This window comes from Heterodontus francisci, chromosome 17 (assembly GCF_036365525.1).
Source record: "Heterodontus francisci isolate sHetFra1 chromosome 17, sHetFra1.hap1, whole genome shotgun sequence".
Classification (NCBI taxonomy): domain Eukaryota; kingdom Metazoa; phylum Chordata; class Chondrichthyes; order Heterodontiformes; family Heterodontidae; genus Heterodontus; species Heterodontus francisci.
In genome coordinates, this window is record NC_090387.1 from 63,065,376 (window position 1) to 63,081,152 (window position 15,777).

The following is a 15,777-nucleotide window of genomic DNA, read 5'->3' on the forward strand; positions in this document are numbered from 1 at the left end:
TCCTAGCACTGACTGTCCTCTCAAGGCTAGAGTATTATAATGTTCGCTCTTGTTCTCTCAGTTGTTCTGGCCATCCCGCTCATATGCTCTCTCTCTCTCTTTCTCTCTCTCTCTTTCTTTCCACCCACCACCCCCTCTTTCTTTGTCTCTTTCTTTGTGTACATTTCTCTTTGCCTGTGTGTGTGTGTCTCTCCCCCCAGCTCACTGTACTTTCCTTTTTCAGTGTGACATTCCAAGTCAGCAGCATAAAGTAGACTAATTGCATCATCCTGCTGGTGCCTGCTGACTTTGACACTGATAACCATTGGTAATTGTCAACAACCTGGTGGAATCTCAATTAAAAATGAAAGATTGTTGATTCCTGCTGAATAGACCGATGGGCATGAGCACTGGCTACTTTCTGGATTCTCGTTCATGATAATCCATGAGTTAATCATTTCCCTTTTTATCTTTCTTCAGTTCTGGCATAGTGATAATTCTGTTAAATGTTTCCATTCCTTAGAATCTAATTCTTTTCAGCTGGGATATTGGACCTGCTCCAGCTTTCACTAGTGAATGGGCTGAAGCAATTCAGTTCCAGTGGCAGCCTCCTCAAGGGATAGCCAGGGAGACGGAGGCAGTGTTGGAGAAGGTAAACCTGACACTCTAACCACTGCTAGTCAGCTGTTATATGCAGTTGACCTTTGTGCTGGATACCAACAGATTTTACAGCCTATAACTGGAGGGTCTAAATTGTTCCAGATCAAGGACCCAGTTCACATGTGCTAAGATGTTCCCTTATTCTGGGACTTGACATTTGGGGCAATATTTGAGTTATGTCTGTGCAGTCACTTTCAGATCTAATCAGTATTTTCTTCAGTTTCTTTGATCAGACGACCTCAGCAGATTCACTCTGCTGCACTATCTTTTCGCTTTCCTCCTGTGTACAGTGTATAAAAGTTTGAGGAAATTCTGGGCTGGCTTTTCAGAAAATTGACACGCACAGTAAATCCAGGCTTCAGTGACTTCCTTTTAAAATGCAGCGAGGATCTTCTAATATAGTTTGGTTGTTTCCTTCAGAACTTTGGCCATTATTCATCTACGACTCTTCACAGTGACTGTTGACAGGCTGACTGTGGAACACAGCACAGCTGAGCTTGTCCTCACACATACACTTCAGCTAGGGGTCAGTGTCAGCAGTGCGAATGCAAAGTTTCTTTTTCTTCTTTCCGAACCCAGGGGTGTTCTGTTCAATTATAGTGCCCCTATTGGTGCTTTAATGTAAGGCAGGTCTCATTAACATTGAAGGATATTGACAGCATTTGAGGCAGTCCTCCATAGTGATCAATTTTTTTCATACAATTGCCCGTTTGATAATTCCAGTAATAATTGCATTGTGAGACACAGAAGTCAATGAACACTCAGCTGCTGGACTGTTGTGGGTTAAGGTGGAAAGGTACATTCAGCTCAGCATTAGACTAGTAAAGAGAAACACCAGAAGGGAAATAACAGCACCACTCTTAGCCAGATTAGTGATACTGGGAAAATAATAGGAGCTTCCCAGTGATCCATGTGTAGATTTCCCTTTTTTCTAGATAGATCAATTGTAATCAGCAAATTTAGAACTTCAGATAAATCCCTGAGTCTTGTTTTCTGGGATTCCTTCCCCAAACCTCTCCTCCTCTTTGGAAAAAAATCTAAATATCAGCCTCCTACAATACAATATGGCTGTGTTTGCTGACAACGCAACCACTAGGTGCACAGTACTTGCACATGCGCAAATGCAGGCTCTTCAACTAGAACGTCAGCATCTGCGAAGTTCAAGCAGCTGCCAGGATTAAAGATGGTGCTGATCAATTTATCACAGGAATTGCTTATGGCTAGATCGTTCTAGCAAACTAACCTTACATTAAGATGGATGGAAGACCAGTAATATACTACAATGTAGTTATAGAATACTAACTCTAATCCTGAGATCCATTTAATATTCCAGTAATCTTATTAACTACATAAGGAATTTTATGATTGAATTTCCATTGGACTATAATGAATTGGCACCCCGATCGATGGAAAGGAAAATCGGAGAGAGTATAAAATATGCTGCCAATTCGTTATTGTGATTCGTTTATATGACTGACCAGGACTGATTTCACCGGAACGCAGCTACTAGCTCTGGCCCCACTTGTCACTCTCTCCCTTCTGCAGCTCACTTTCTCCTCCTCCCCGCCGGCTGCTTCCAGCACCTCACCCCCCCACCCCCCTCAGCCGCTCGGTCCAGACATCACTGCTCCCAACACCCACCTGATCGATTGTTCCCCGCTCGAGCCACCCCGTTCTCCGGTCGCTCGCTAGCTCTAGGCTGCACCACTTCCCTCCTCTTGGCCACTCGCTCCCACGTTTCATCAGTCACCACATGCCGGCCAAAGAAGCAAGTTGGGCCGCAAGAGGTGACCGAGTGATGTAGGAGTGAGCGGCCAAGAGGAGGGAAGCAGCGCGGCCTAGAGCCAGCGGCTGGAGGCGGGGTGGAGGGGCTGGGGAAGCGGGGAGCGAGCGACTGGAGAGTGGGGTGGCGCGAAGCGAGGAACAGTCGGCCAGGGGAGTGAGGGCGAGCAGCGAGGTCTGGAGCGAGTGGCTGAGGGGAGCAAACGTCAAAGCCTGGAGCGAGTTGCCGAGGGGGGAGAGCTCCAGTTTCAAAGTCTCCCATTCAGCCACTTACTCCAGCCGGGGGGTGGGGGGGGGGGGGTGCACCTCGATCTTTTTCCATAAAGGTGCCACATAAGGAGCAAATTTCTGTTGGGGAAATGGCAAGGTAACTTATTACGGGTAAAATTCAGGTAAATGCAGGAAAAATTCAGGAAATAGGATAAGAATAGGTTGCTGCAGGTTATGAGCTCTCACTGACATAGGCTTGACAGGCCAGATGGCATCACCTGTGCTGCACTTTCTGTGGTTCTAAAAGTGCTGGTCTTTACTGCAAGGCTAAATCCTAGTTTAGTTTGTTTGGAGAGCTAGTTGACTGAAATTACTGAGTTTACATGTTAGAGTCATAGAGTCGTATAGCATAGAAACAAGCCCTTTGGCCCACCGCGTCAATGCCGACCATAATGCCTATCTATACTAATCCCACCTGCCTGCATTAATTCCATATCCCTCTATGCCTTTCTCATTCAAGTACCTGTCCAGATGCCTCTTAAATGTTGCTACTGTTCCTGCCTCCACCACCTCCTCTGGTAGATCATTCCAGATACCCACTATTCTTTGTGTGAAAAATTTACCCCTTTGATCCCCTTTAAACCTCCTCCCTCTCACCTTAAATCTATGCCCTCTAGTTTTAATCAGCCCTACCATGGGAAACAGACTCTGGCTATCTACCCTATCTATGCCTCTCATAATTTTATATACCTCTATCATGTCCACTCTCGGCCTCCTTCGCTCCAGGGAAAACAGACCCAGCCTATTCAATCTCTCTTTTTATAAGTCAAGCCCTCCAAATCAGGGAACATCCTTGTGAATCTTTTCTGCACCCTCTATAGCTTAGTCACATCTTTCCTGTAATGCGGCAACCAGAACTGCACACAGTACTCCAAATGCGGCCTAACCGACATTATGTACAACTGTAACTCTTGTACTCAGTGTCTCGGCCAATGAAGGCAAGCATTCCATATGCCTTCTTCACCACCCTGTCTACCTGTGTTGCCACTTTCGGGGAACTATGTACTTGCACCCCAAGGTGTCTCTGCTCAACAACACTCCCCAGGGCCCTGCCAATCACTGTGTATGTCCTCCCCTGGTTTAACTTCCCAAAATGCATCACTTCGCACTTGTCTGCGTTAAATTCAATTTGCCAATCCCTTGCCCACTTTCCCAGTTGATCTATATCCTGTTGTAACTTTAGACACCAGCTGCTTATTTTTGTGTTGCTGCTGGTTCTGTGCAATCTGTTCCACAACCTAAATGTGGGTGAGGTTCCAGCATATCGCAGAACTTTTTGAATCTATTGTGTAATAAAAGGGCTACTCGTCCATTGTGTACATTGCACGGCTTCACACCAAAGTTACGTTTTGTGAACTACTGCTTTGTGGACAATAGCTGTCGATTTGTCTTCTGAAAGTAGTAGCTGTATGACCAAGCTGCACTCACTGCTAAGCAATGGTAAAACATTGCAGGGTTTTCTTCTGAAGTTACTTTTTGAAAGCCCATTTCCCTCCCCTTTGAAAGGGGCATGCTGTTTGTTGCTGTTAAGTCCTTCAGATATTAAGTGAGAGTTCATCCAACAGTGGCTGCCTTAATGTCTGAGAGAATTGGTGTGCATATCCCAGTCTCTTATGGAGTCATAGAATTTAATGCACAGGAGGAGGCCATTTGGTCCATCAAATCTATGCCTGGGTGTTACCTCTTCAACTGGTGCTATCTACTCTCATCCCTGTATCCTTTGCTTTTCAAGCCTATTCAAATCTAGTCTCCCGCAGTAGTCAGTTGTGGTCACCATTGCATATTCTAAAGATACTCTCTGAGGCGAAAATGTCTTCTCGTGATAATATCATGGCTGTGGCCTATAGTAGCAAACAGTCTTTCTTAGTATTGACCCTCTCAATGTGACAGATGGTTGGGAAATCCATTGCAGAGGGGTGGGGTGGGGGGGAGCCTCAATTTCTTTTTGAGCCTTTCTTTCCAGCTGCAAGCTCCCCTTGCGGCACTTATAGTGCTGTGCCGCTGTTGATGCGGATCGACATGTTGCCTTCAGCTGTCGTAGCTGTAGAAACTGCTTCATTCACACTCTGGGCTGTTTCTACAGTGGCTGGATGCGCTTTAAAACAAGTGTGTGTACAAACTTGCACACGTGCCATTTTAAAGTCGCAGTCAACTGCCATTTCCCTAGGCTGATGGCCTCCCCAGTGACCAGGGAGGATGTGTTCAAGGATGTAATGACAAACCTGTTTTGATGGTGATCTGTACAGTGCATCTTTTCATGGTGCATGCTGCTTCTAACTCCAAACTGAATGTTAATGCACTAAAATCTGTGCTAAGTTAAATTATATTGTTTGTTACAAACTAACAAACAATTGCTGCAAAGCATTGTTCCATTGCTATGTATCTGCTACTAGCAGAAAGTGATTAGAGGGGCCGTAGCTCATTTTCACAATTCTCTATATATTGCTGTGTCCACCCTGAGTTATTGGACATACTGCAAAGTTGAGACCTTTCACCGTGAGAATGATTAATTTGTAGACGGGCCACACCCCACAATTCAAATCTTCTGCTCCCAGTGCAGCTTTGAATTTCCAGATGGTTTATTCTTAATCCAACATATTTCATAAAAATCTTTAGTGGCAGAATTTCACGTGGAACGTACACTAAGTCTTGGCTTGTTTTTCAGTAACTCCATAGTCTCTTTAGTTAGTCTGCTTTTCATTTCATTTGCTTGCCTTCAGTGACTCACTTAGTGCATCACTGCTTAAAATACACTGATGAGCAAATTCCAGTGGCAAGGCTTCCACCAGTCGTCTTGATGAACAAATGCACTGACTTTCTGTTCTTTTTGCTTTGCCAACTTTAAGCTTCTGTATGAGAAAATTCATAAATTAGGAATATCTGTCAATATATTCATTTACTTGGTCATTGTGTCTTTTTTTTTAAATATATGAAATGGTTTCCTTTAACCAGTCATTTGAGTTTTAATAGGTTACTGAGCTGTATTACTGGGATGTTGAACATGTTGTCAAATAAGAGAAAGGAGTTTAGCTTAAATCTGACTATACTTATCCCCTGGATGAAGTGTGTTCAAGTGATTGTGCAGTGTTCTTGGGCTGTGTCTGTCTATTAAATCTATGTTGTATCAGACTGATTATTGCTGCTGCTGCTCTCCTAGAATGACTAACGGGTAATCTTGCAGTGCTGTGCCAGTTCATCGTTCAGTGTTTATACGTGAACTGCATATAATGGATATTTAGGTTTGATGGCTGTGGTCTTTTGTGTGAAGACCGTGAGCTCATCTCCGCTCCAGATGCGGTCAAATGATCTTCAACACTTGTGGATATGAGGTTATCTCCGAAACTGTTATAGTGAAGCTTTCAATAGGAAAAGGAATGACTTGACGAGCTATCTAATCGCTGCACTATTGTTGGGCGGGAGCTTGTTCATTCAGATTAGAGAAGTTGATTCTTCTAGTCTTGTGGTAAATGAGTGCCCTACAGGAAAAGCAGTTCTGAAATAAATACTTTGTCATGGCTCAAGGGTGCAGGGTGGACAGGTTATTGTTAAATGATATTTGTATGATTGAGTTGGGCAAAGACTTGAAGCACTGTATTTACAGATTTATTCGTATTACAGAAGCACTGCTGCTGACTCAAAAGTCTTCATTCATTCCTTCCTGCTTTATTGCTTGTTTTCTTTCAGCCTACTTTGGCCTGCAGAGTTGCTCGCAGCTTCTCAAACTGAGCCAGGCACGTGCTGCTAAAATGCAGACATAGAAATACATAGAAGCGAGAACATGGAAACAACCCATTTGGCCCAAGTAGTAGTGTCTCCACGCAACCAAATCGTTCTAATCATATTTTGAGCCCTTTTTCCTTCATCCACATTCAAGCTAATCTGCAATGATGACTAGTTTCTGCCTCAACCGCTAACCCTGGAAGTGAATTCTACAAACCCTCAAATCTCCTCCTAAGGAAGATTCTTTTACCATCGGTTCTTAAAATTTCTTGTATTGAATCTTGTATCTATGGCCCCTTGTTCTTGTCCCTTACCTAATGGGAACAATCTGCTTTTATTTACCCAGTCCCAACCTTACATAATTTAAACATTTCTGTTATATTGCCCTGTGATTTGTGTTATCTAAGAGAAAAACACCCAGCTTTTTCCTTTAGTGTTTGGAGTTACTCATAGCAAACAATGTGCAATCTGTGAATCTGTTATACCCTTTCTCAAGCCTGAATGTCCTACCTATACTGTGGACCCCAACATTGCATGAATGAGGCTTCATTAAGCTTTTATATGGTCTCATCACTACTTCCTGATGTTTATATTTTATACCTTTTGAGGTAATACCTAGTGTTCCATTAGTTTCTTCTTACAGCCTTATCAAGCTGACACACTGCTTTTAATGTCCTGTGAACTTGTATCCCTGAAGTCCCTTTGATATTTTTTTATATATTCTTTCATGGAGCTGAACTCCAGAGGTGAGGTGAGAGTGACTGCCTTTGACATCAAGGCAGCATTTGACCGAGTATGGCATCAAGGAGCCCGAGCAAAACTGGAGTAAATGGGAATCAGGGGAAAACTCTCTGCTGGTTGGAGTCATACTTAGCGCAAAGCAAGATGGCTGTGGTTGTTGGAGGTCAATCATCTGAGCTCCAGGACATCACTGCAGGAGTTCCTCAGGGTAGTGTCCTAGGCCCAACCATCATCAGCTGCTTCATCAATGACCGTCCTTCAATCATAAGGTCAGAAGTGGGGATGTTCGGTGATGATTGCACAATGTTCAGCACCATTCGTGACTCCTCAGATACTGAAGCAGTCCGTGTAGAAATGCAGCAAGACCTGGACAATATTCAGGCTTGGGCTGATAAGTGGCAAGTAACATTTGCGCCACACAAGTGCCAGGCAATGACCATCTCCAACAAGAGAGAATCTAACCACCTCCCCTTGACATTCAATGGCATTACCATCGCTGGATCCCCCACTATCAACATCCTAGGGGCTACCATTGACCAGAAACTGAACTGGAGTAGCCATATAAATACCGTGGCTACAAGAGTAGGTCAGAGGCTAGGAGTCCTGCGGTGAGTAACTCACCACCTGACTCCCCAAAGCCTGTCCACCATCTACAAGGCACAAGTCAGGAGTGTGATGGAATACTCTCCACTTGCCTTGATGGGTGTAGCTCCAACAACACTCAAGAAGCTCGACACCAACCAGAACAAAGCAGCCCGCTTGATTGGCACACCATCCACAAATATTCACTCCCTCCCACCATCGACGCACAGTGGCAGCAGTGTGTACCATCTACAAGATGCACTGCAGCAACACACCAAGGCTCCTTAGACCTTCCACCTTCCAAACCCGCAACCTCTACCACCTCGAAGGACAAGAGCAGCAGATGCATGGGAACATCACCACCTGCAAGTTCCTCTCCAAGTCACACACCATCCTGACTTGGAACTATATCGCCGTTCCTTCGCTGTCGCTGGGTCAAAATCCTGGAACTCCCTTCCTAACAGCACTGTGGGTGTACCTACCTCACGTGGACTGCAGTGGTTCAAGAAGGCAGCTCACCACCACCTTCTCAAGGGCAATTAGGGATGGGCAATAAATGCAGGCATAGCCAGTGATGCCCACATCCCATGAATGAATTAAAAAAAAGTGTCACTGGCTAAGCCAGCATTTGCTGCCCATCCCTAATTGCCCTTGAGAGGGTGGTGGTGAGCTGCCTTGAACTGCTGCAGTCCATATGGTGTAGGTACACCCACAGTGCTGTTGGGAAGGGAGCTTCAGGTTTTTTGACCCAGCAACAGTGAAGGAAAGGCAATGATAGTTCCAAGTCAGGATGGTGTGTGGCTCGGAGGGGAACTCTCAGGTGGTGGGGATCCCATGCGTCTGCTGTCCTTGTCCTTCTTGGTGATACAGATTGCGGGTTTGGAAGGTGCTGTCGAAGGAGGCTTGGTGAGTTGCTGCCCTACATCTTGTAAGTGGGTACACACTGCTGCCACTATGTGCTGATGGTGGAAGGAGTGCCAATCAAGAGGGCTGCTTTGTTCTGGATGGTGTTGATTTCTTGTGTGTTGGAGCTAAAGCCTGGCTTGGGTATAAAATTAAAACCCGACCTGAGCACAGCCAACCCGGGCCTGAGCTCTTCAAATTTTTTTCATGCCCGACCCAAAAATATCCAACAGGTTGTTATTAGTACAGAAAAAAAATCGCATCAAAATGTAGATTAAAAAGAAAACAATACGGAACAAAACCTGACCACAGCCAACCTGAACCCGGCCCAACCTGAGCCCAAATGCTGGACACAGAATATCGACCCGACCCCAACCTGACGCATGTAGTCGGATTCAGGTCGGGTAGCCAGGCTTTAGTTGGAGCTGCACTCATCCAGGCGAGTGGAGAGTATTCCATAACACTCCTGACTTTTATGCCGTGTAGATGGTGGACAGGCACTGGGGCGTCAGGATCTCAGTCCCTGATCTGCTTTTGTAGCCACAGTGTTTATATGACTAGTCCAGTTCAGTTTCTGGTCAATGGTAACCCCCAGGATGTTGATGGAAGGGGATTCAGCAACAGTAATGCTGTTGAACATCAAGGGTAGATGGTTAGATCCTCTCTTGTTGGAGATGGTCATTGCCTGGCACTTGTCACATGTCAGCTTGAGCCTGAATGTTATCCAGGTCTTACTGCATGTGGGTACGGATTGCTTCAGTATCTGGGGAGTCTCATATGGTACTGACCACTGTGCAATCATCAGCTACATCTCTGACCTTATGTTGGAGTGAACGTCATTTGATGAAGCAGCTGAAACCGGGCCCAGGACATTACCCTGAGGAGGTCCTGCAGCAATGTCCGGGAGCTGAGAATATTGGCCTCAAATAGCCATCTTCCTTTGTGACAGGTTTGACTCCAACCAATGGACAGTTTTTCCCTGATTCCCATTGACTTCAGTTTTGCTAGGGCTCTTTGATGCTACACTTGGTCAAAGGCTGCCTTGATGTCGAGGGTAGTCATTCTCACCTCACCCCATATTTGGATTAAGGCTATAATGAGGTCAGGAGCCAAGTGCCCCTGGCAGAACCCAAACTGAGCATTGCTGAGCAGACTATTGCTGAGTAAGTAACACTTGATAGTACTGCCAATGACAGCTTTCATCACTTTGCCGATGACTGATGTAGCCAGATTTTCAAATGCCATCAGGACCGGGTGTGGATGCAGTTTAAAAATTGTGGTCTGGGAGGGCATCCCTGGATCCCGATGCCTCCGAGATGGACTTCAATTTTTAAAAGTGCTGGGGTGGAGTGGGGGGGAAAACAGCTAACCAGCTCGCCTCCAGTTAACATCCCGTTAAGCTCCTCGAGAAGCTTATTAAGGGGCTGAGGAGCTCGGGACTACCATTTTCAATTTTGATTCCGGCGAACCGTAATAGTCTGGTGCACGTTAGTCCACAGCTATTGGGTTCACAGTGGGACAAAGGGAAATTTTTAAGGTTAAAAATTATGGAGCCCTCAGGGATCTTGCACCAGATCATAGGCATTGCCTCATATTAAGATCTTTCAATAATGTCATCACCTTTTATGCTGCTGGCCCTCGAAGGAGCTGCCTGCTCTTGTCAGCAAGGCAGCAGCAGGCCACATCATGGCTGCCGCTTGCCTTTGCCATTCACGCTGTGCAGAAGGCTCCAATCTCCTGGAGACGCTTGGCGCCACTAACGGGATGCCAAGCTTGCCTCTTGCCCAATTAAGGCATCAACATATCAAAATAGCATTGCGTGAGGGGCGCAGTTCAAGCGCAGGGTCGGGACACAGAAATTATCCGGGGGTCGGATTCCCAAACTCATTTTGAAAATCCAGCCCATGGGGATTGGATTGGATTTGGCCTGCTTTTTGTGGACAGGAAATATCTGGGCAGTTTTCCACATTGTAGATGCCAGTGTTGTATTTGTACTGGAACAGCTTGGCTAGGGGCGCAACTAGTTCTGGAGCACAAATCTTCAGTACTACAGCTGGCATGTTGGCAGGGCCCATAGCCTTTGTTGTATGTAGTGCCTTTAGCCGTTTCTTTATATCACATAGGAATTGGCTGATTACTGCCATCTGGAATGGTCAGGACTTCAGGAGGAGGCTGAGATGGAAGGTTGCAAATGATTCAGCCTTGTCTTTTGCACAGACATGCTGGGCCTCCCCATCATTAAGGATGGGGGTGTTTGTGGAGCCTCCTCTGGTTAGTTGTTTAATTGTCCACCACCATTCATGAATGGATGTGAAAGAACCTCTGCTGTTTAGCATGCATGAAGTCCTGTGTTGCTGCTAAAGCTTGGCATCTCATGTCTGGTGTTGCTCCTGGCATGCTCTCCTGCACTCCTCATTGAACCAGGGTTGGTCTCCCAGCTTGATGTTAATAGTAAAGTGAGGGATATGCTGGGCCATGAGGTTACAGATTGCGGTTGAGTACAATTCTGCTGCTGCTGATGGCCCACAGCACCTCATGGATGCACAGTTTTGTGCTGCTGGAGCTGTTCTGAATCTATCCCTTTTAGCATGGTGGTAGTGCCATACAACACAGTGGAGGGAATCCTATCTGTAATGACAGGATTTCATCTCCACATGGACTGTGCTGGCAGATATGTCCTTCAGGAATGGGAATCAGGGGAAAAACTGTCCATTAGTTGGAGTCATTCCTAGCACAAAGGAAGATGGTTGTGGTTGTTGGAGGCCAATCATCTCAGCCCCAGGACATTGCTGCAGGACTTCCTCAGGGTGATGTTCTAGGCCCAGTCTGACATATGTCCTTCAGGACTCGGCAAACTCAGTCATGAGCCACTCTTGGTGATGGACATTGAAGTCCCCCACACAGAGTATATTCTGTGCTCTTGTTACCCTCAGTGCTTCTCCCAAGTGTTTGACATGGAGGAGTACTGATTCAACAGTTGAGGGAGGGCGGGCGGTATGTTGTAACTGGCAGGAGGTTTCCTTGTCCATGTTTGTCCTGATGCTGTAGGACTTGGGGTCTGAAGTCAATGTTGAGGACTCCCAGAGTCAATCCCTCCTGACCGTATACCGCTCTGTGACCACCTCTGGTGTGTCTGTCCTGTCGGTGGGACAGGACATACCCAGGGATGATGATGGAGTAGTCTGGGACAGTGACTGTAACTGTATGATTCAGTGAATATGACTATGTCAGGCTGTTGCTTGACTAGTCTGTGAAACAGCTAATTTTGGCACAAGTCCCCAGATGTTTGTGTGGAGGATTTGGCAGGTTTGATTGGGCAGGGTATGCCTTTGTCATTTTCGATGCCTGGGTCAATGTCAAGTGTTCTGTCTGGTTTTATTTTTCATCTTTTCTGTGGTGGTTTGATACAACTAACTGTCTCGCTAGGCCATTTCAGAGGGCAGTTAAGAGTCAACCATAGCAGAAGGGATAGGGAGAGGCAATATAGATTAAAGAGCACGGTTCTAAAGAGTGTGCAGGGACAGAGAGACCTCGGGGTTCATGTTTATAGATCTTTGAAGGTGGCAGGACATAGTGAGAGAGTAGTTTGCAAAGCATATGGGATGTTGGGCTCATAAATAGTGGTATTGAGTACAAAAGTAGGGAAGTTATACTGAAGCTTTATAAAGCTCTAGTTAGGCCACAATGAGAGTACTGCATCCAGTTCTGGTCACCACACTTTAGGAAGGATGTTGAGGGTCCTTGAGAGGCGCAGAGGAGGTTTGCCAGAATGGTTCCAGGGATGAGTGATTTTAGCTACAAGGTTAGGTTGGAAAAGCTGGGGTTGTTCTTGGAGCAAGGGAGGTTGAGGCGAGATTTGATGGAGGAATATGAGATTATTACAGGTTTAGATAAGATAGACAAAGAACAGCACAGGAACAGGCCATTTGGCCCTCCAAGCCTGCGCCGATCTTGATGCCTGCCTAAACTAAAACCTTCTGCACTTCCGGGGTCTGTATAGGACTAATGACCTGGAACTCTGCCAACAAGGGTGGTGGGAGTGGAGACGATGAAATGATTTCAAAAGAAAATTCGATGGGTACTTGAAGGAAATAAACTTGCAGGGCTGTGGGGATACAGCGGGAGAATAGGAAGGACTGTACACAGAGCCGCCATGAACTCCGAGTCATTACGGCACAGAAGGAGGCCATTTGGCCTAACTCGGGCTGAATAGCCTCCTTCTGTGCTGTTATGACTCTATGACCCTAATTCATGATCTAACTGGATCTTAATTTTACATCAATTACTTTTGTTGCAAAGAAGAGCCGTTTTACATAGCCTATTCCCTGACTACTTCTGAGCAACAATTTTAAAACCCAATACATGGGTGCAAGGGAAGACTGAGGAAGACCAGTTGGTTTGTAAACATCTGCCTTTATAACGCAGAGAATTATGTTAAAAATCACATAATTGTAGTTAGTTATCATATGGCAGCATCCTGGCGAGAGTTTGATGATGTGGTAAGGTTTCTTTGTGTTAGTTGTACAAAGTGCCCAATGTCTATAGTAAGTAGCAACACAATGCCAGCTCATAGAGGACTCATTAAAGAGAAGGTGTGTTCTGGAGAACTGCTGCATGATGCTTGTTATAAAGAGAGCTCTTTCACGCTGCCAGTGTCTGTCTGTCAACTTTTGTCACTATGCTCTAGTACTTAGAATCTGCTGTGGACACTGTCTGGGAGCAGTGCCCAGTATGGGAATCTCTTTTTGTAATTTAAAATTTGCCAAATTCGTTGGGTTTTTTCCTTTTTAAATAGGAATTAGAAATTCTAAACTCTAAAACCTAGCCTATTGCGATCTGTATGTCTGGTTCAACCCCTGGTCTGTTATGAAGTGGCCGATCTCAGCTGAAATGGTGATAGCGCCATTGTAATTTGCCTCAGCGCTGCAGGTTAGGGACAGGGGAAAGTAGGTCAAATTTTCAGCTCCTGGTCACAATTCAGTGACACCCACCAGTAGAAAATGTACATGAATGACGGAGCTTCCATTTCTATAGTATCCCAAAGTACTTCACAGATAAATAATTAATTTTCAAGTGTTGTCACTGTTATGTAAGTAAATGTGGTAACCAGATTGTGCGGAGCAAGATCTTACTTACTGAAATGAGCTAAATGACTGGTTAATCTGATTTTGGTGGCATTAGTTCAGGGTAAATCTCGGCTGGGAGACCTCCTCTGCCCTCCTTTGAACACTGCTATGGGGATCTTGTACAGGCAGACACAGGGCTATGGTTTAATGTTGCATCCAAAAAACTGCACCTCTGATATTGCAACAGTCTGTCAGTATTGAATTGTGTTATCAGTTTTGATTTTTTGACTCTCCTTTAAACACTGAGTGAGGAAGAAATCTGCTGTGGTCTGTGAGGTCCTCCGTGGTGAATAGCCCATTGTAGCTTGCTATCTTGACTTGCACATGAAGAATGCCCATTTCTGGCAAGGAACTGGAGGGTACCTGGTATTGATGGATGAGCTTCCATCAATCAGTGTCTTCAAGAGAGGAGGGCGAATGAACTGGGGGCCAGGGGAAGGCAAAAGTATAGGCGTTATTGTAAATAGGATGCTTTGCTGTAAATCTTATGAATTGACATTCAAGTTAATTGTTCACGTTGTCTCCAGTCCAAACAGACCTCTCAGCTACATTGCTCAATAATTCATTAATGAAATTTGTCAAATATAATAGACCTGTTGCTGGTTCTTGATAAAACTCCCATTTCTAAAGGACATAGGTCATTTGTTTAAGACGAGTATAAATCAGTGCAGTATGAGGAGACTCCCAGATTTATTTATTTATTTTAAATTTTATTTGGAGATACAGCACTGAAACACGCCCTTCGGCCCACCGAGTCTGTGCCGATCAACAACCACCCATTTATACTAATCCTACATTAACCCCATATTCTCTACCTCATCCCCACCATTCTCCTACCACCTACCGACACTAGGGGCAATTTACAATGGCCAATTTACCTACCAATCTGCAAGTCTTTGGAGGTGGGAGGAAACCGGAGCACCCGGTGGAAACCCACGCAGACACAGGGAGAACTTGCAAACTCCGCACAGGCAGTACCCAGAACTGAACCTGGGTCGCTGGAGCTGTGAGGCTGCGGTGCTAACCACTGCGTCACTGTGCCGTTCAGATATAAAAACTTCCTTGAACCCTGGTTTAAAAATCTATGATGTACATTGTCTGCTTAATAAAGTCTGATCTTGGCTGCATCCACTGCACTATTCTGGTAAAGTAGATGACTGACTGACTGACCGGTTTATTTTGTTTGTAATTTGTTGCAGATTGATGAGCTGTATGAGTCTTACTGCATCCAGCGAAGATTACGAGATGGTGCAAACAACATGGTGCGGGCCTACTCTGTGTCTCAAACCAGCAAAGAAGCAAAGGAGAGCTTGGTTGAAGCTAACAAGGGCTACAAAGAATACACTGAGGTAAAGCCAGGAGCTGAAAGATTGTACCTGGGAAATAAGGGAATGGTGCTGAGCTTGGTGCACTTGCTTTCCAGGGCTTGGCCTGGATCTTTGAAGCATAACTGCAAAGGTCATTTTTCAAGCCAACACAGTCTGTGACGTTTTGTGATGTTGAACTGCACTCTATGTTATGTTATTGAGCCATACAGATCAGGAAGGTCCCACATTCATTCCCTGCTTCTGTGTTGTGTTTGCTGATAAATGACTACACTTCAAAACTATGTAATTGGCTGTGAAGAGCTTTGGGATGTCCTGAGATCGTGAGCTATATAAATGCAGATTCTTTTTATATCTATTCTAATTTTGCTATTCCCTAATTTCAATTTATGCCCTCAAGCCTACTTTCTTGAAATAATCTGAGTTTGCCTTATCTATACCGTTCAGTATTTTGTTTATTTCTGAGTTTTCACCTTTCACATACTTGTTATCCCAGACTAGGAAGCTGAAGTTTCTCTAACCGTTCCTCATTGCTCATCTCCTTTACACTCGGAATCGTTGTTGTTTCCATTCTGTATTCTCCAGTGCTTCTGTATTGTGCATCATTGGCAGTCAAAACTGAACACAGTCATTAAAGTGTGGTCTTGCTGGTACATTTTAAATTGTTAGTATAACTTCTGTAGATTTAT

The 15,777-nt window shown here is 45.1% G+C and overlaps 1 protein-coding gene across 4 annotated transcripts in view; it reads left to right on the forward strand.

The window, feature by feature from the left end:
• Window positions 1-15,777, forward strand: part of ripor1 (RHO family interacting cell polarization regulator 1) — a 346,423-nt gene that overhangs the window by 266,207 nt on the left and 64,439 nt on the right. For all 4 annotated transcript variants that reach the window (XM_068049514.1, XM_068049515.1, XM_068049512.1 and 1 more), the window contains one exon: window positions 14,963-15,112. In XM_068049514.1, the coding sequence (XP_067905615.1) occupies window positions 14,963-15,112 (150 nt within the window). The remainder of the gene's footprint in view (window positions 1-14,962; window positions 15,113-15,777) is intronic.